The sequence below is a fragment of the Stegodyphus dumicola genome, chromosome 5 (genome assembly GCF_044657685.1).
Source record: "Stegodyphus dumicola isolate Sdum_Otavi_A_Nest chromosome 5, ASM4465768v1".
NCBI classification, from domain to species: Eukaryota; Metazoa; Arthropoda; class Arachnida; order Araneae; family Eresidae; genus Stegodyphus; species Stegodyphus dumicola.
Window position 1 is genome coordinate 202,988,336 of NC_140772.1, and position 21,201 is coordinate 203,009,536.

At 30.4% G+C, this 21,201-nt stretch overlaps 1 protein-coding gene across 3 annotated transcripts in view; it reads right to left on the reverse strand.

The window, feature by feature from the left end:
- The window catches only part of trx (histone lysine N-methyltransferase trithorax), a 215,579-nt gene that overhangs the window by 127,642 nt on the left and 66,736 nt on the right, over window positions 1-21,201 (reverse strand). For all 3 annotated transcript variants that reach the window (XR_015041387.1, XM_085817559.1, XM_085817560.1), the window contains 6 exons: window positions 19,639-19,776; window positions 17,159-17,251; window positions 8,011-8,131; window positions 5,859-5,914; window positions 4,756-4,813; window positions 4,455-4,633 (listed from right to left, as the gene is read on the reverse strand). Coding sequence is in view for 2 of the 3 variants with exons in the window: in XM_085817559.1 (XP_085673685.1) it covers window positions 4,455-4,633; window positions 4,756-4,813; window positions 5,859-5,914; window positions 8,011-8,131; window positions 17,159-17,251; window positions 19,639-19,776 (645 nt within the window). In the remaining variant the exon portion in view is untranslated. The remainder of the gene's footprint in view (window positions 1-4,454; window positions 4,634-4,755; window positions 4,814-5,858; window positions 5,915-8,010; window positions 8,132-17,158; window positions 17,252-19,638; window positions 19,777-21,201) is intronic.

The window sequence follows — 21,201 nt, forward strand, 5'->3', positions numbered from 1 at the left end:
TTTTGACTATTTGACAACACCGTAAGCTTTGTTTACAAATTGTAGACAATGTGACGCTGTAGAGGACGGGAACACTTCCTTTCATAGCAATTGGCTGAGTGAATTCCTGTACTAACGAGAAAATCGTTCCTTGGGGACAGGTGAGCTATCTCAGATATTGTCGGCCAGCTAAGTCGGCAGAGAAAATCGCTACGTGTAGACAGGCCTTTAGAGTTTTGTTACATGAGAATGTGAGTTAAAAGACTCTGGGAGAATTTATGGCTTTGAGTGGCCATGAACGGTGTAAATTAATGAGAATAATATTGTCATATTACTACAGTCCACTGTTCCCGAGTATATTATAGTCTAAGTGCATGTGTACAACATCCGTTCACAAACTAGCAACTCTAAATTCTTGAACTGTACATTATTTAAAATAAACTTTTAAATACTACGTACTTAGTTGAATATGTCCTTTATTCTTGTGTTGAGGATAATATGCTTTGAAACTTGTGTAGCCTAATTAGGCAATTAAGTGGGAGTCAAAGCTAATTAAAAAGCAACTAAAACATATCCTTCTTTAAAGGAATCAAAATAAGTCATTTTTCTCTTAGTTAGCAAAGATTTATTCTCTCATATTTGCCAATAAGAAAATGGATTTGAATAATTTTAAAGTAAAATTATATTCTAACAATGTTAAATAAAATTTTTTTAGTGCTATGTTCAACTGGTCCATTTTAATACGTAGGTCAGCCAGAAAGTTTGTTGCACTCCTGCGTAAATATGCTCCGTCTAAGACTATTTGGATGACACCGTGTGGCAACACTTCAGACATGTACCTTTATCGCGTGATGTAGCGACTTCCCCGAGGAAAGTTTAGTTTTTCTGATAATCAGTCGCAAACATGTCTCGACAGCTGCAAATAACGTCCAAATTGAAAATGCATGCAGTTTTTTTTTTTTTTTTTTTTTTTTTTTTTTTTTTTTTTTTTTTGGCAAAAAGGTGCAACTGCACTGAAATTTATAGGCAGTTGCATGAAGTGTATGGTAAAATGCAATGTCACGTCAAGCTATCGCGAAATGGTGCAACATGTTTGAGAATGGACGTACAGATATTGACAACGATGAGCGCAAGGGAAGGCCATCAACTGCAACAAATTCGGAAATCGCTGCTCGTGTGAATGAATGCATTCTTTGCAGTTGCATCACAATAGACGAAATCTCAAATGAACTGGATATTTCTCATGGAAGTGTGCATAAAATTATTGTCGATCACCTTAAATTTTGTAAAGTTTGTGCTCAATGGGTGCCATGTCTATTGACGGAGGAACATAAAGGAAAGCGTTTCGAAAATACATTTGCATTTCTGCAACAAAACGGAAGATTACCAAACGGAAGAAAATGAGCTTTTGGACAAAATTGTGGCTGGAGATGAAAAACTCGGATTCACTATTTCTCACCTGAAACGAAATGCAGCTCGCTCGAGTGGAAACATTGCAGTTCCCCGACACGAACAAAGTGTCGAACTGTTCTATCTGCAGGAAAAGTGACATTGACGCTGTTTCTCAACAGAGAAGGCTTGGTGCATACAGAGTTCATGCTGAAGGGTGCTACAATTAATGCACCTTCTTATTGTGAAACACTAAAACGATTGTGACAATCACTTAAAAATCAACGGCCAGGTAAACTGTCAAACAGCATTGTGCTCCTGCTCAACAATGCGAGAGCGCATGCAGCAAAACAAACGTATGACCTTCTGAAAAAGTTTAGGTAGGAAGTGTGGAATCACCCTCCTTATAGACCAGACCTTTCACCTCTTGACTTCCATGTGTTTGTTCCCATGAAGCAAGAACTATCAAAGCACCATTCAGATACTGAAGTGAAAGCTGCAGCCCAACAATGGTTATCGGACATTGGATGGAATTTTTTTTCTTGGCATCGAAAACCTTATATCATACCTCGATAAATGCTTAAATAACGGAGGTGATTTAGTTAAAAAATAGACTTGGAATGAATGGAACTTTAAGATATAAATAAAGTTACTGTAAAATTTTGCTCCTGTTCTGTTTTCTTAGGCAGTGCAACTAACTTTTTGACTGGCCCTTGTACATGCACAGACAGATAGGATTACGGATAAGAAATGTATTTAAATTTTTTCTCAAGTCTTAGACTATTTGTATTTTATAAGAAACTAAAAGGTAATGTTCTCATTTTTTTCTTCATAGAGTTTGATTTTACTATCACAGGAATTTTTAATATAAGAGATTAAATTTGAATTTTTAAATATATAGAGTATTAAAAAGTTCATTGAATCTTTAATTTATCACAAACAAAACAAAATAAATAAATAAAATTAAACTCCAAAAGCAAATGTAATTATTTTAATGTATTTACAATTATATCTGTCATCTAATTTCATCCTCTTATATTGCTCTTGAAACCCCCCCCCCAAAAAAATCATCCAAATGATTAACCATTAGTACTTAAAAAGCATATAAAAATGACCTTGCAGATAAGCAAAAATTGTGAATTTTTTGTGAAACTTTCCTTGGTTATGTAAGGTTAATCGAGATTACATTTATATGCATTATGCATGGAAGACAAATTCCCAAATTGCATGCATGCCAATAATAATAAAAAAATAAATAAATAAAACTTGCATAGCAAACTTTTGAAAGTTTTTTTTTTTTTTTTTTTTTTTTTTTTTTTAACTATATTATACAATAAATTGTTCTACAGATAAAATAAGTTTCAGTTGGTTCTATAATTTTCCTGAAGTGCTTATTTTTATGCTGTATTCCTAAATCAAATATATATTTCCAACTTTAGTAAGTGAAAATAAGCATACAACTAATTTCTACCTGTGAAATAAAAGAACTTTTGCATAAATATGAATTAAAAGTATTAATAATTATATTTATTCTTCATAAAGTTAAACATCATTAGCAATTAGTCTGTTATTTTCAGTTTGAGGTCAAAAATTTCCACTCTTAATTGAAAAAGAACTAGTGTATTTTTTAAATAATAAAGAGATGGTTCTTGATAAAAAAAAAATTTGGTTGCCACAATGAATACACTGAAGCTCAAAATTCATTATTACTAATGTTTACTTATCAGTTTTTCTTACTACTGAATAGAAAGAAAAATTCCCTAGTTCCATTTGACAGTTTTATTACTTTATTAACCATGCACTGGACAAGTTATTCTATTGTAAAAGAAATCACATCAAAGGGAATCAGCACCATTTTAAGTAATAAAATAAATTTTTTTACTGGCAATATTTAATATTTAATTTTGCCTTGCATTTTTTTTTTTTTTTTTGAGTTTTTTTATATGCAAACTAATTTACCTGGTCACTTGCAAACTTTTAATTAGTGCAAACAGAAGGTGCATCGGAATTATCTTATAAAATCAAAATCTTGGCCATGCATTCTTACTCTTATGTGTTCTGAATTTTTATACATACAAACTCGCACACATTGAAGCTCTTACATTATTAAAGCAAAAAGGTATGAAACATGATCATTTGCAACACCAGCTATGGATCATTTTATATCTTTCAGATGTAAAATAAATCTGTAATACCAAATTCAAATTATTTGAAAAGTAATACCTCTGCTCTTGTTAATATATTATTATTCTCCTCACGTTATGGAATGCTTATTACTTCAGAAAACATACTTTGTGTGTGTATATATATATATATATATTCATGTAATTCTTAAAAGTGTATGTGGTCTTGATTAAATAGCATGTACGTTTCAAATGGTAGAAGGCTCCATTGTTAAAAGCTGTCTTGTTCTCATTTGATAAAAATGAATTAAACTTATACTATTTCCAGCTACAAATTCATTATTAGTGAGTGTTTTAATATGTTTAATATATCTACTACCCCCAGATCTTCTGAAAATTTCGCTCATTCAACTGACTGTTAGAGAATCATTATTGATCAAAAGAGTAAAAGCAAGTTTTTATATGTTTAATTTGCAGTTTGTCTTGACACAATGACATAGCCTTGGGCCTGGGTTTGAATCCTGAAGAAGCCGTGAAGAGTATATACTCTTTATGGCATAGATGTACTTAATATACCACTAAGCTACTTTTGAGCAAAAAAGAAAGGTGGGAGAGCTTTTGATACCTCTCCCTGGATATTTTCTTTCAAAATTAGGACACATACTGTCACCTACAAAGTGCCCAAAGCCTAAACCAACATCAAACACAACCCTACAAACTTGGCTATGATAAAATTCATGAACTTGATCTGATGTCTGTGTATTTTTCCTTTTTAACACCTTAGAGACGATTTTATTCTACTTTCTGACTGTTTTTTGCCAATTATGAATGCATAACTTTTTCTATTAGAAAGCTTTCAACTGATATTACTATCTCCTAAAAATATGCACATATTATGGGAAAATACAGAAATTTCATGATAAATACAAAAAGTTTGGGGAAACAAAAATAAAAGAATATTACATGTTTGATGAGATGGCGAGCACATCTTGAAGCCATTAATGAATTCAGTATGCTTCTCAAACCACATTTAAGGTACTCTTTGACAGCTTTCCTCCACAGAGGAACTGGTTCTTCATTACATATTATACAGGTGTAAACTACTGTTTCAGGAAGGCAAGACAGAATTTCATATGCTTCATCTAAAATAGATGTTAAAGAGAAAAAAAATCAGTGCCCATGTTTATTACCTAATAAAAGCAAATGCACCTGATCTTTGGAATTACTAAACTATATTCAAAATAAGAATGCAGTTTAAATTTACCAGTTATGCTGTCACATTTTGCATGAACCCATCTGCTACATTTATAACACTGCACCATCTATGCAAAGAAAAGGAATGAATTTGAAATAAATTCAGGTAAGATATGAACGAAAAAAAAGTGTCTAAGAATCATTTTCAATTAGAAAACAATTGTTATGTAATGTTTTCACGATGAGGATCTGTGGAAATAGTTTTATGGCATTCTTTTTTGGGAAAAAAATTAAACTAATAAATTTTTAAAACCTTGCTTGAAGAACCTTAAATCATTTCATTAAACTCCTTAGTGAACAATTTCATTAAATTTTAAAATGAAGTGATGTTAAGAATGACATTATTTTATATTTACAAAATTATAGATTGCAACACATTATATTTAGTGGTGACCTGGAATTGGAATTTACATAATGAATGGAAAAATTATGTGACCAGCTACACATGCATAAATAGCATGTCAAAAAATGTAACTGATAGTTTAATTTTTAATTTCATGCATAAATTTATTTACAAATTATTATAACTGTAATGCTCGAGACAAAAATGAAAAGTGTTTACTGCACTAAATATGACATGATAAACTATACTGAAATTATTACAATTTTAAGTAGTTTGAGGTAAAACAAACCACCAATTTTTAACATAAAACTATGAAATTCATAAAAGAATATTCAATAACATTTAGTTATTTTGGATTCCTAAACCAGGGTTATTTTCGATATAAAAGTCAATTTTCTGTTTGAAACAGTATATTCTCTTGTTAATGCTCATATGCTAAGAAAGAAAAAATTTTCAAATGTTTTGTGCTTTTTAAAAAAATCAGTACAAGTGTTTTCATACATCTATTGAATGTATTGTACCATTAATGTTCATGTTCCTTGATTTTTTTCTAGGTAAAAATTAGTTAATGTTTATAAAAATTTAATATATAAAATGTTGTTCTAATATTATATGTAATAATTACTCCCTTTCTGAATTATGATCTGGTGAAACAATAAATTTCATATTAATATTATGAACAGCGTTTACATGTAATTTAATATCTTGTGGTTGAAGGCATTTTAATAAGTCAAAATGTGTAATATAGTTGTGTTCTATGGAAAACTTACTTCTGAGTCATAATCATTTTCTTCATAACATTTATGACACACTGGGCAGTAATTACCTAAAAAATATATTAATCCTATTAAGGATGTGTACAAATAAATCTAAAGTACTATGAAAGAAATTTCTTAAAAAAATTGTCACATTTCAAGTTTTAAACTGTGCTTCAAAAATTAAATCTTCACAAATAATATGACTTTTATTTTACATATTCATGTGCATCTCATTTAGGCTAGTAAATCTACATAAATCATTATTTTAAGCAAGAAATCAATTCCATATGTTTTAATTCAAGTCCTGATTTTCTTTAATACATTATCTCATGGCTTGGTTATTTACTTTTGTTTATATGCAACATGTTATGTGTAAAATTTTTGAGATAAGGAAAATTAAGAATTTAATTCTATGATGATTCTGAAACAATCAATAGAACTTATTGCATAAAATCTAAATGTTGCCTGTATTTAACACAAGTTATTTTTGAAAATCTGTTAGCAGAATTTTCAACAGGAAAGCATTATATATTCAAAGTGTAAAAGCAAGCTTTTTATAAATTGAATTTAAAGTTTGTCTTTAAGTAGGCAACTAATATTTCATTTTTGAACATTTTAGATTTCCTAAATTGATGAATAATTAAGAAATTCTACAGTTGAAATCCACAAATGAATCTGATTTTTAGAATGCAGTTTATACCTGAAAAAGTTACTTTTCAATTATTATGTTACCTAATATACAAAATTCTTGTTCAGAAGCTTAATGAAAATTTGAATTACTTATTTTTCTGTCAATTACTTTAAATAATATATAGCTTATTATTCTTCCTTGTGTAAATAACATTTCAAATATGAATTGCATTTATAAAAAAGTATATCTGTTTTGTAAAAGGTCAGTAGTGTATAAGAACAGGTCAGATCGGAAAAACATATAATTAATGCATTAAATTCGATTTCATTCTTAAAAAAATTCCTAAATGATAAAAAATGTGCAATTTGATATATATGAGAGGATCTGAGAGTGTTATTTACATTTCTAAAAATGCAATACAATATGAAGTGACAAAAGTGAAATCAAACTACACAGCAGTTTTATCTATGAAGTAGATTTTCAATCATTTATGTTTAAAATGCTTCCTTCAAAGTTGTTTCAATATTAAAACTTTTAACTAAAAATACATAATTAGCATTTCCTATTATTAGCACAAATACTAATAAATATGTATTTGCTTACATATTTATTGTTATTTTTACTCATTCTTTCCTGTGTATCTAGATATCCCACACAAAGAATTAATAATTTCACATCTCATTAGCTACGAGTATTAGTATCTTCATTTATTTAGTTATTTACATATACTATTATTTTTACACATACCTTTTCCTCTGTACATACACAAAACTTGGATATTCTTTTCTCTTTAATTTCCTTGTCTTTTAAGAACATTATTTAGCATTTATTCAGAAAACACTTGACCAATATATTAAATGTCATATTTCTAATTTCACATACATATTTTAACCTGTCAAGACTTGCTATTTATCAAATAAAAGTAAACAGCATCATTGAAAATTAAATCATTGCAATTGTAAATGTAATATCCATTTTATTAGGTTACCATCTTATTGTGCAAATATTTAATATGAAACTGTAACAAAGTGATGCAATGTTCAATTTTAGCTATTTAAAATTACTTTAAGAGCATAGTGTAGAATGAATAAGCAGATAAAGAGGAAGAAAGTACTTCATAAGACATTGAAATGTTAATAAATAAAATCTTTTTCAATGTAATTATGTTGAAAATTAAAAAATATATATATTTTTGTGCTTTCTTATGTATCAATTACGTCCTATTTTCTTCACTTATGAGTTTAAGTTTTAAAACTAGTTATGTTTGTTGCATGCCACAAAACTTAAAAACCAGATTTCTATAAAAACACATGATTAAACTATTAAAAACACAAATGAATTAATTAATATGTGATAAAAGATATTCATATCAGTAATTTTAACAAAATACTGAAGTTACAATTTATTCTTCATGAAGCAGTTGTGTTGATGTGTGAGTCTATGTTGCAAAGGTGTGTAAGTTTTGGAAAGAAATATAAACAAAGCAAAGAAGCGTTTATAAACAAGCTTTTATTACTTAAAAGCACTCAATACCTTTATCAGTTAACTTTGCACAGGATTGACATAGAAGTAAATCAAAATTCCATAACAGACCAGCACCAGATGCTGGAGATGTTGTACCACAGCTTTTACATTTCACACATTTAGGGCACATCTAGAAATAATTGGGGGGAAAAAAGAGTTAATATAACTATTTAGAAGTAATAGGGAAAATAAAACTATTAAATATCACAGAGTAAAACATTGAATCTTTTGATAGGTTAAATGTGGCACCAGCAAGGGAATTCAAACTATTAAAAAACATGTAACAGAAAAGTAAAGTAAAAAAGAAAAATTTAAATTTATATAGTAAAAAGCCAAGTTCTCCGAAGACATATTTCTTTAAACCTCAAATAAAACCTATATAACAGGGGTAGCCAACTTTTTATATATACAACAGACTTTTTTTTTTCTTAAAAATTTGTGATATACCTATTAAAATCATATTCAAGCTTGTCTCTTATGTTCTAATAAGTAACAACAAGGGAAGAGGTATTATACCAACATATTGTATTAAAAATATTCATCAAAATTAGCTGCAGAAAAATTACAGATAAAATAATACCTTCATTCAGAAGCATTCGTAATTCACTGTGTATTCGTACAAAGATAATGAATCTTCAGTGTAAGAATCAGTAAATATGGAATGATGTTTAGTCTTTCTGAACTTCATTTAAGAAAAACACTTAACCCTTTGCGGCACAGTGTGTCCGGTCTGGACACACCTAAAAATTTCCTTCTGTACGCACAGAAAAATTGAATAAAAAAGGATTCATAGGTTACTATAGGTTACTCTGAACCTTCTTTATTTATAGTAGATGGCAGCTCAACACAAACCAGTCCATATATTTTAGCCATGTTTAGTTTTTTAAAACCCTCATTTTTCAAAGAAATCTTCCAGATTTGTTTCAGGGTATGAAAGGAATTGTCTGAAAAGAAATTTCTATGTTATTTTTTTGGCTGTATGCTAGTCTCCTTATTCTATATTAGTTTTAAAAAATTTTCCTTTAAATATTCCTTAAATTAAACGGCGAGCCCTAAGTGTGCCCAGACCGGGCTCACCGATAATCTAGGACAACTGAGAGTCTGTATTCTTTGTTTCTCCGCATCTTCATCAGTCATTTCATTGACAACAATGCATGTTTCAGCACTCTTTTCGAAGTTCTATTCAATCAGTGTGCCACTCTAGGCACACCCACAGACTTAAAACAATAAGTACTATCTTCACAAAATTTTATTTGTGTACCTCCTCTAGGCCTAATTAGACCACCTATCTTTTTTTTTTTTTTTCCTATCAAAACTCTGACTTTAAAAGGTAGCATGCCGGAAAGGGTTAACAGAAGGATCTACTTACTTAATGCATAAATATACAGATCTGAAACTACAGCAGATACATTCACTACATTTGATTGTACTAGAATACTTTTCTAGAACGATATATTTCAAAAATCTTCTGTAAGTTCTCTAGCTTGTAAGGTTACATCAATTTGTAGAATAATAAATTCCTAATGCATCTTTCAATATTAAATGTGGCACAATTTTTTTCAGAGATATCTTTAACATTTAAATCTTTTTTGAAAGGAAAAGATAGAAAAGACACTGAGACTTTTCAAAATTGTAAAATCTGATCTCAAAATCTTCAATCATCCTTTTAATTTCTGCAATGTATTTTTCAATATAATAATTGCAATTTTGATGTATTATGTAAATGATCATACATACTTGGAAAATGATTCAAATCATTTTGTTGGAAATCTTTCTAATAGAATACAAACATTTGTTCTGTATGCATTAATGCTACTAGTCATTTCAAGTATTGCATATCTTTTTCTCTGGTGGATGTAACCTCAAACTCATTTATAAAAATTTTTATGAAACACTAAATCTCTGGACCATGTTTTCTTCTTTAAATTTGCATATTCATAATCTTGATAAAGACTTTTTTAACTTCTGTTAATAAGTCACAAAATTATTGCAATGATTTACTTCTACTTAGCCTCCTTACATTGGTATGTAATAATAATCTTGCATCTCCTTCATCAAGTTGCAATTTAAGAGACCTTCCTTGAATGGAATTAACAATTTTAAATGCTATATAGATTTAAAAAAATAGAGGAATTCATCATTTTGGCATAAATAAAGTTACAGAACCATTTATGCAATGCAGTTTATGCAATCCAATATAGTTATAAATCCATTTATATGGACAATTACTAATGCTATAGTAAAAGTAACGATGTTGTTACTGAAATTAATTTTAAAATGGTAGTTCCAAATTAATGCCAAAAGTTCTTAAAAACTTGAATATATCTTCACCTTCACTCCTCTCTTTCAAAGAAATTATACCAAGCAATTCCCCCAGATGTACAATCTTTAAAAATGATACAAATAAAAAGGCAATTCTGCTGTGTCATTTATGTCTGTTCACTCATTAAACTGAAGGGGGGGAACATAAATATCTATTCATGCCTTAATATAATTCTTCTGTATTTCCATTTATTTTCTCAATCTGCCACATTACAGTATTCTACGCAGATTTTTAACTCAGCAATAAATTCAATCTTGTTCATAAAGTCATTACAAAGGAAAGCTGACATTTTCAACAAAGTTTCTTATGTAAATTTGCTGTCAGAAAATAGTTTAATTGTTTTCCTTTCAAAAGATGGCTTGCTTTGATTCGCACATGATTTCAACATGGTATTTTTAAAAACATGTTATTGAGACTTTTCTATGGTCACAATTTTGTGGATAATATGTTTGATATTTATTATGTAAAGTTAAAAAATATGTTTCCAAGTAACAGTTACAAAGGCACTGCATATTAAGCAAAAATATTTTTCCTTCAACATTATAAAAAAGTAATCAGGTTCTCATTCTTCATGGGGGGGAGAACTAGTTTTTTCGCTTATTTTAATGCATACTAAAATGCAGAAAAAATATACACGAAAGTACGTATCAAATAGAAGCAGAATTAAGAAAACTGGCACTTTCTAGAAATATTAATAGAATGATATCAGTGTGATATCAAAGTAGTCATGTCCATTTGTTTCTATGAGTCAAGACGCGTTTGCATGTCGAAATCATCTCCTGCTGTGATTGACAAAAAAATCGCTTTGAGACTTGCCGGTTGATCGTGATCAACTCATTGACCATTTCTAACGATAGCATTTTTCTGACAAATTATAAAACAGTAAACTATTTGCCCTCCCCCAAAATCTAAAACTACTAAACACTTGTGTTCCCTTGGAAATAAATGTGATACATATTAATAATCTTGTAAACATGCATCAGCAAGTGATAACATCTGTCACTCTGTAGGGTTCATTTTAATTTGCTATTGTTGTTTTAAATTAAATGATTTCCCTGTCAAGTCTCATTTCATTTCCCTGACAGAATGCTAATTTCCAGCACATGCAATATTCAAATTAGGTAAAAAGAAGGAAGTGTTTAAAGGGAGGTTTTTGAAGGTGAAATCAAGAGTGTGTTCACTCTGCTTAAAGGCCACATTACTAACTTTGATTCTCCAGCAATTAAAGTTATACAGCATTGAGTTATTCTTTCCATTAGCCCTATTTTACAGTTATTTTGGTCAAAGCCAACTGGCACGATAGTTGAACTGTAAAGCCGTTAGGCTGAACTTAAACTTGATTAATTTTCAGTTTATCCATTATTTTAATTTAAGCCAAAAGTGTTGGCTTCTGTATGCATGAGTTGGGTTGACTGTTAAACTGTTACTTAATAAAGAGTTTACACCCTTCTCCTGATTTTGTAGTACTTTAATTTAAGCCAAAAGTGTTGGCTTCTGTAAGCATGAGTTGGGTTGACTGTTAAACTGTTACTTAATAAAGAGTTTACAAACTTCTCCTGATTTCGTAGTACTTTATAAATGATTCAGCAACAATTCAGTAAACAGTCTTTCAGCATCACATATATTTTATGTTAACAAAAAACACAGTGTTCCACTAGCATCTACATATTAAATACAGCCATGTGTCAGAAAACTTCAAGATTTACCCTCTCCCCCTCAACCTAGTAAGTTTTGCCAGCCACATTTAATCCCATGGAGAGATTTGGATTCATTGCCGACACCTTAAATCCTGCTATGAAGGCAGTAGTAACTTTTGATGCAAAAACTTCAATACTGAATTTTATTGAACAGTTAAATTCCCTCTTCCTACTGCATCAAATACCAGAGGCATAAAAAGTTACTATCAACACTGTTGCACCAAGCCTCCAAATGGTACAAATGCACTGGAAAGTGAGCCAGGAAGGTGAGACCAATACATTCAAAAAGTTTTAAAATGCTCTCATTAAAACGCTTCTCATTGTCAAGGATAGAGCCCAGCTCGAATTAGAGCTATTTAATAAATTCCAGATTAAAGTTCAGGACTTGACATATCTTATGCAAGGTCCAAATTTTTAATTTGTCGTATGGCAAGAGGCTGGATGAAGTAATTATTCAAGTTATTTTGCCATGATTACTACCCCAAATCCAAGATTATTTTTAGATCCAAAATCTAACAACATAAGGTTAGCCACTAAGTTCTAGAACTGGCGCTGCCCAGTCAGTATAGTGGTTAGGGAAGCTGACTGCGATACTGAAGGGCCTGGGTTCGAATCCCAGAGAAGGCATGGTTGTAACTGTCCGTCCCTTCATAGGAGGCGATGGTGGCCCACCTATTAGGTGCCTCCACAATAAAGAGACCACCACATCTAGCCTTGTATAGGTTAATGGACTGGGTTACACTGTAACTGTTCACAATCTGCGATTTGGAAAAAAAAAAAAAAAAGTTCCAGAACTAATGCATGGCAGGAACACTAGGGTATGGAGAGTGGCCAACTGAGTTTAGGTTTTTGGCCAAAACCTCAGGAAGTCTGCAGTTTGAGGCAATAAAACAATCTGATAGTAGAAGTAAGGATTTTGCCGGGTGTAACAGTCACCAAAAGGGGGAAAAGAAAAATCAGGAAGATCAAGTTTTAAAGGCCAAGCATTCTTTATCATCAGCAAGGGAAGACATAGTAGCTAAATTTTGTCCTCAATTTCAAGACCCATATGCAACTGAAAAAATTAGGGAAGCAATAGTTTATCAAAAATATACAAATGAGAAACAGACAGTAGCAAATACATATCAAATTAAGCCCTATTATGATTGGACTAAAATGACCATTTTTAAAGATATTTTTCAGGAAGCTCAAGAAGAAAATGTTAATTCAATGAGGAACACCATGGTGGGAAAAAAGAATTTGAAAGTACAGGTGTTAGTCCAAAACAGAAAGGCAACTACAAAGACAGAGGACAAGCCGAAAAAGTAAGAAAACAACCAGAAACAAGAGGGGCCAAGAAAGAAGCCATGATGAAAAGGATCCAGTAGGAGAGGTAAACAAAGGCAAATGCGCAAACAGTTCAAGGGAAAGTTCCAGCGATAGAATCCAGGCACACCGATAAACCAACGCTGAACGTGCTAAGGAACAAGCGGCAAGCTGAACAAGTTTCCATAACTCAAATTCAACATGAAAATTTCATTGTTCCGGTATGCATGAAGTGCTAAAGGAAAGAATTTTAGGGCGTACAAATGAACAGATGAGATTGAGGAAAGTTTTCAACATCGAGGGTAGGTGCCAACAGTATGTTGCGGGCTGAAGAAGAAGAAAGGCACAGTAGAAGATGAGACTTAGCCCCATCAAAGATTCTGTGTTTACCAGGCAGATACCTATCCCACATGGAACGACTTCATGACCAAGATGCTGCAAGAATTTAAAAGAATAAAAAGATTTCTAGAAGGACCTGAGCTGAGGAAATATAAGAAGTTGAATTCTTATGCAGTTAGAATTTAAGTTCTTAATGAGGTCGTTAAGGATCTCCTTTTCATATACTTCAATTCTGAAGGGTGAAAACAGTAGGGTTCATTTTAATGTTCTAACTCATTATTTTAAGTAATCAAGCATCATTTCATTTCCGTGAAAAAATGAAAATTTCCAGCACACAGCATATATACAATTTAGATAGAAGGATGGAATTCTGCGGCGTTGAGTTAATTCTCATATTTAGGCTTGTTTATGCCAGCTTTGGTTAGAATCAGCTTGCATGATAGTTAAACTGTGAAGCTATTATGCTCAACTTAACTTCATCAATTTTAAGTTTATCCATTACCTTTTGATTTAAGTCAAAAGTGTTGGCTTTTGTAAGCACAAATTGAGCTTGCAGTTCTTTACAAGGATTATTAGTAGCTCTTTACAAGGCAATATTTCACTAAAGTCTTTCAATGATGCGTACATTTTGTTTGCAAAGAACAAACGACATTACAACTTACTGTGCCATAATTCATTAAATTCTAACTATAAATGCTTATTTAGTTTAGCTGATTTAAGCAGTGTTAAGATCTGCAACAGAATAAAATCTTAAAACTAAGATCTTCCACACGAATTGTCTTTTGGCTAGTGTATTTACTTCCCAGAAAATTAAATTCCTGCATATGAATTTGATCATTTTCATATTTAAGCTGTGCTAAATGTGGATTATTATGTAATATAGTTTTTTCTACATTATACACGTTTTCCAGAGAAATGTTCAATATTGCAATAGGCATGCTTTCTTATATAAAAAGATTTACTCACATCAAAATAGTCAGATAAAAGAAAAATTATGTTCTTGTTGATCCATAACTTGGACCTAGCTTTCTATTTTAATTGTTTAATCTTTGGCTTCTAAAATAATCGGCAAACTTTTTCTTTCTTACCAGGATCTTTAAGGCACAGATCAGCAGATTAATTCATATCAGATAAGATACCCCTTTATGACTAATGAAGTGTTGTTTCATTGATTATGGCAAAGCAGAAAACAGATATCTGCCTATGTGAAGGCCATTCTACTGCTAACTGGCTCATATTCAATACACTGATTGATGAGAAATGTTCATTTTAAAAGCAAATGTAAGAGATGGAAATCATGTTGTCAAAAATTGTTGATTTGTTGGCACTAGCCACGTGGATGGTCAACCACCCAAGTACTAAACACAACAGATACTGCATCATGCAAGAGCCTAAACCATTTAGCCACTCCATCCAAGTGAACAATGGCACAAATATATATACGTAAGAAATCAAAACACAGAGGGAAGGGCTACTGCAGATGGAAAAAACTGAATTCTTTATTAAATGTCATGAGTTAGAAGATGAGTAGCATATGGTCCTAGATTGATGTTTATATCTAAAAATTCATACTTATCAGGCGAAATTAGAAGATTTCTAAAAATCTGCAGAACAAAATTCAAAGCTAGAATCATCTTTTCTATCTCCTACTTGAATCAAAACTGTCATCATTTACCACCAGTTTTCTCATAAAAATCCACTAAATAATTACTATCCTGATCTGAGTAGTAAAGTATAAAAAAAAAAAAAAAAAAAAAAAAAAAAAAAAAAAAAAATCTGGCAAACAAAATTGTCAAGCAAGGATCTGCTTCTGATTATACACAAAGTATCCAACAAACAAGTCAACCTATGAAGTTAACCTTGTTTTAGCGGTAATTTTATAATGCATCTATTCAGCTATAGCGTTACAGCTATCAGCTACATGTAAGTTATTAAGCACTGAATGAAAAGCAAATCTCAGTAATGCAAATATATTATTGAATAGACCACTTTTGATCAAAATTTTGTAAGTAAACCCCACCCCATTTATAACAAGAAATATGGTTTTATTTTTGATCACGTTGTAAGTATTCAGTGTATCTAGTTATTTCCAGTTATTTGGTAATGATTTCTTTCTTTTTGAGAACTTTTTCATGAAAACAGAGACTGATGATAAAAAATGCTTTTTCTATGCCTTTGATTATACAAGCATAGGAATCTGGAAAAATTTTGATTTAACTACTGGATATCAAACAGTAGTTACTTTATAGTATAAGATGTTACCATTGTATGTCATTTTGTTTTGTGAAAAAGCTGCATCTTAAACTACAGTGATATGTTACAGTAAAATTCAAACATTAAAGAGACATTAAAACACAGCCTGTACATAATGTTAAAAGCTTATATTATAAACTAGTAAATCCCAAAGCCTCAGGATTTTTCCACCAATCTGATGTAAAGAGAAAAAGTAGCTACTTTTTATTTCTATTTAAGATGAACACTTGGCAGCAGTTCATAGACCGGTGTTTCTCAATATGTATCACAGCCTAATTCTTCTTAATAAAGTGGCTTGAAATAAGAATTCAATTTTTGTGCTTTTGTATAGTACCCTATACATATAAGTTCATTGTTAATAAATATGTTGCTTGGGAAATAATGCTATCAATTTCCCTCCTTTTACATATTGTCTTAATTTTAAAATTTGATTTTTTCAAGCATTTTAGCAGCCATAATTTTAACCACACTATATGTATTCTTTCCTGTAAGCAATTTATTATAATCTGAGGCTGAATGAATAATTCCCCTTAAGAAAGTCTATACCAACAATTCCCCACTGATTGAGAAACTCTGTCTCAGACAAACAAATGCAAGTAACTTTTTTTTTGGCACATAGCAAAATTTTATATTATTTACCTATCATTATAGCTTTAAAATTTCATAGCACAGCCTTTAAGAATCACTGCACATAACTACTAGTCGACTCTTTAGGAGAATTATAAGGTAAAAACCACATTTTGAACGTGTTGAATTATTTTACTGAATGGCAAAAAATTTCAATTCTAGAAACCCTCTGACCAACAGATTCAGTATAAAAGATATACATTTAAGACATACATCATTGCATAGAAAAATTGGCACCCTATTAATTAGTGAAAGAAACAAGTTAATTTGTTGTTTTTCTTGTGAACTATATCTTAATTGTTATGTGAAAAATATGTTTATGAACAGTTATGTTTAATTTATGAATATGGTACATATATGTTCCAACAATCATAAACATTACAGCAAATTAGCATTTTTGTAAGAGTTAAAGGAATACCATGACAATAAAAGAACTTTTTCCTTTTTATCATTTTGCATAGAGAAACAAAAATTGCAGATGCATGCAGCAAAAGTAATTAGATGAAAAACTTTAGAAATATTATTATTACACTACTTTAAAAGAGAATTTTATGACTACATCTAATGCTTAATTCTTACAATTTTTTTCAAGAAGGAAAAAAAAAAAACTTACCCAAATTCGTTTCTTTCTTGATGGTTTTGTTGGATAATGTGGAGTTAAACATTCTGAATGGTAGGTATTCTGGCACTTCTTACATTTTAGCAACTGTAAATAAATTACAAACAAATTACTGAATACAATATTACAAACTAATAAACAAAACTAATTAGTATTGCATAAACTTAATTTTAGTACTTTCCTATACAAATCACATCACTGTCGTTGGACATTTTAATATAATACTGGGAATATGATTGATATATTATTGCAAATTACACTTTTGTTTCTATTAACAAGTAGCATAGTTTAAACAGCAATACTATAAGCATGCTGAAGTTCAGTTTATACTTTCACTTTCAGTAAATTTTCATGCAGTCAATATTGAATAACTTTCAATCACAAAAATAACAGACTTTAACAATGACCACTGATTAGCTAAATTATTTTGTTTTTCATTATAGGGTAAAAAATTACAATATACTCCCCCTCCAGTTTCCCATTATTTCAACATAGTAAAGTGATTAGACAATTAAGTTAATCTCACTTTAAAGACAAAATGAGAAAAAGGGTGGCCCTGGAATCTCGATGGACAACTTGAAAGAAAAGGGAAAAGCTTCTCCAATGGTGAAGGATTAATTTTCATGTCACAGAACTCATGCTATTAAGACATTATTGTTACAACGATTTAAAAAAAAAAAAAAAAAAAAAAAAAAAAAAAAAAAAAAAAAAGCTGCAATTCTAAGCAGTTTAGAGTTTTGAGCATATTTACTAACAGAACATTCAAAGAATTAAAAAAAGAAAAGTGGAATAGCTCCTTATTTTAAATAAAACAAAAAAAAAAAAAAAAAGTCAATTTATGTAAAATTAGTTTCATTCACACTACCATGTGTGAAAAGTGAAAATTAAAGGATAATGATAACCTTCATATGACTACTATTTTAAGTTCAATAATTAACTAGCTCCACCAATGATTGAGAGATAAATACTACTGAATACCAAAGACTGTCTGCACTGCAGTTTTCCCTACATGTAACATGGATATGAACCAGTTTCAAATAGCCTAACCAATGAATAATTTGTTGCACATATTTTGTCTCCAAATGCATATTTTGAAATAATTAAAACACATAATTCTTAAAGTTCCATAAATTTTACTGAACTGAAAAGTGAACACCTGGGCTCAATTTCCGATAATTCAAGAAATGAATTGTGTAATTTTGAGAAAAGATTCTTGATTTCTGAAGGAGATTATTATGATGTGAAAAACCTTCATAGGTAAACAGACTTTCCTTTCTTTTACTATACTGCAGTTTGTACTCGAACAGTCTTTGTTTTCATCATTAAACAAATTTTAAAGATTTAAAAAAAAAAAAAAAAAGGACGGTGCTTTACTTTTTAGAAAAGTAGACCAGAAATTCACTCATTTTTAAGCAACTTTTGAAAATGAAATGTGTTTTACAAACTGACAAATACAACAAATGATCAATGTTTAGAATATAGTCTATCCTTTAAATATAAATATGATCAAGATCATTTATGTTTTTAAATATAAAGAACATATAACACAAATTGCAACACAGAAATTTTGAACAGCTAATAATACTTACAATGCAATCATTTGAATAATATCATATTACTCAAATAATTATAACATCAATAATAATAAGTATAGGCTGTCTATAATTAAAGAACCCTATTTTAAAGCTGCATACAAGCGAAACCAGTGATCACAAAAATGTGAAATTTTGTGGCAGACTTAATGAAGGCATGAGAATGTCTTTTAGTGAGACAGACAGAAGAAAAAAAAATAGTTACATATAGCGTCACCAGAGGTCATTTGATGTTATGCAGCAGCCATTTTAAAACCTAGAAACATCTGCGGAGACTTTGTTTTCAACGTGCTTGTTGCTCACACTAAGAATATGTTTACAAGATTGCATTTTGTTAGTAAAATTATTTTACCAAAACAGCTGGCACTTTCGTAATGTGTGGCCTCGCCGATATCACGACCTCAATTCATGCGACTTTTGTCTTTGGGGACATTTGAAACATCTGGTAACTTGTGACAATATAAGAACTTTATCTGATCTTCATGCTCTGTGCTGAACATTTCCCAGTACACACTTTGGTCAACTGTGGAACATGCCATCTTGCGATTTCAGATAGTAGCTGAAAATGATGGCCATCATGTGGAACATGTTTTCTAATAACTAAATTTGTAAAAGTGTAAACCTACTGTAAAGGCGTAGCTAAATGTATAATTTATTAATGTAATGCCCTTTGGTGATGTTATTTATTATTATTTTTTGCTGAAACACATGTGCATCCCTTCATTAAGTCAGCCACAAAATTTCACAATTTTCTGACCCCTGGTTTCGCTTGCTTTGAATTAGGGTTCTTAAATTATAGACGTCCTGTATATTATTAAGAAAAGTTTTCATGAAATACTTTATAATTCAAAATTAAAAGTATATACAATTAAAAACATTTACATTGTTTTTTGAACCACAAACTGCACAACATTGACATCTTCTACAACACCAGTTTTCAAGGTTGTCTTCTTGCGGTACATCATCTTCAGACAAACAAAACGTATGATATGGTTCGCAGCAAAGGACACAAAATATTAACTGCAACAGAAAAGATGCTTTTAACAAATATACTTTGCTTTAATTATGAAGTTAAAATTAAATAATTTCATAAATTGCTGTTAATGTTATATTTATTAATAAATGCTAAAAAAAGGACATCTTAAATTATAAATAGCAATATTTTTACTCCATTCCATAACAATTTAAAAATTTCTTTTCTAAAGAAAATTTTATGTTAGTTTATAACTAAAACGCAGCTAAATAAATCGTGCAGTTTTAATTTTCACGCAGATGAGTTCGCCATCATCAACTGATATTTTAGTGCACTGTGTACGATCCCATACTTCCAAACCATTATTTTATTACATAAAAAAAAAAAAAATTGTGTTTAACACAGTTGTCTTGAACTGCTGGCCCGCAGGCCACATGCAGCCCCAAAGCTATTTTATGCAGCCTACCAATACATTTCAGTCATGAATTTGTTTTAGTACTGTGCTTATAGATTTCGATATAACAAATTTGGGGGGCAGCAGATTGCAATATAGTGTTTTTTAAGAATATTTCAACAGTCACTACGTTCCAACTGAACTAAATGCTAGCACTGGTATACAGCCTAAAAGTATATATATAATAACAGCACTCTAACAGACCGGTTAAGGGGGGAAATGGATATTAATCATCACGTCAATGACAGTTTAAAATATAAATATAAGCAACGTTAGAAACATATGTATTGTGTTTATATGCAGGATTGTAAATAGAATGAATAGATTTATGATGTCATTTACAATCAATAAATTTATTTGCCAACCAACAGTCAGTAAAACTTTTATATTCTGGTGTGTATGCTTCCCCAGTTAGCTAAAATTTTAATTTCCTTGAGTCAGTCTATAGCTGGCATGGATGTTCAACTATGCATTCATACTGCTAAGCAGATAAAGGCAAATTAACATTCGGCTTAGAAAACCTGTTATTTGTGCTTGTTGTTAGATATGCATTATATTAATACTAATCACTTGAAACTGTGCAGAATGTTTGAGTATTTGGTTTCATATGAAAATTCATCTCACTGAATTAAAGTTGTAAACAAAATTATAATTGTGATTTTACTCATGAGATTAAACTGCAAAAAATTATTTAACAAAACACAAATGAACAGTGACAGAATAAGGATGTATTTTTCTAGATAAATGGGAAGTTATGGACTTTTGTGGCATTGTGCCCAATAAAACTGTATGTTTTATTTGTAATAAGAGAATATCAGTTTCCAAAAACTAGACATTAACGTCCGTATCCCAAAACGAATCATAGAGAAAAATCTGATACTTTGAAAGGTAAACTGAAGAATGAAAAATTACACTTTTTAAAATCCGGCTTACAACAATAAAATGTTTTTAAGGAAGTAAATAAATCCAGTGCAGGCACAGTCCATGCAAGTTTTACTCTTGCGCACATCATGGCAAA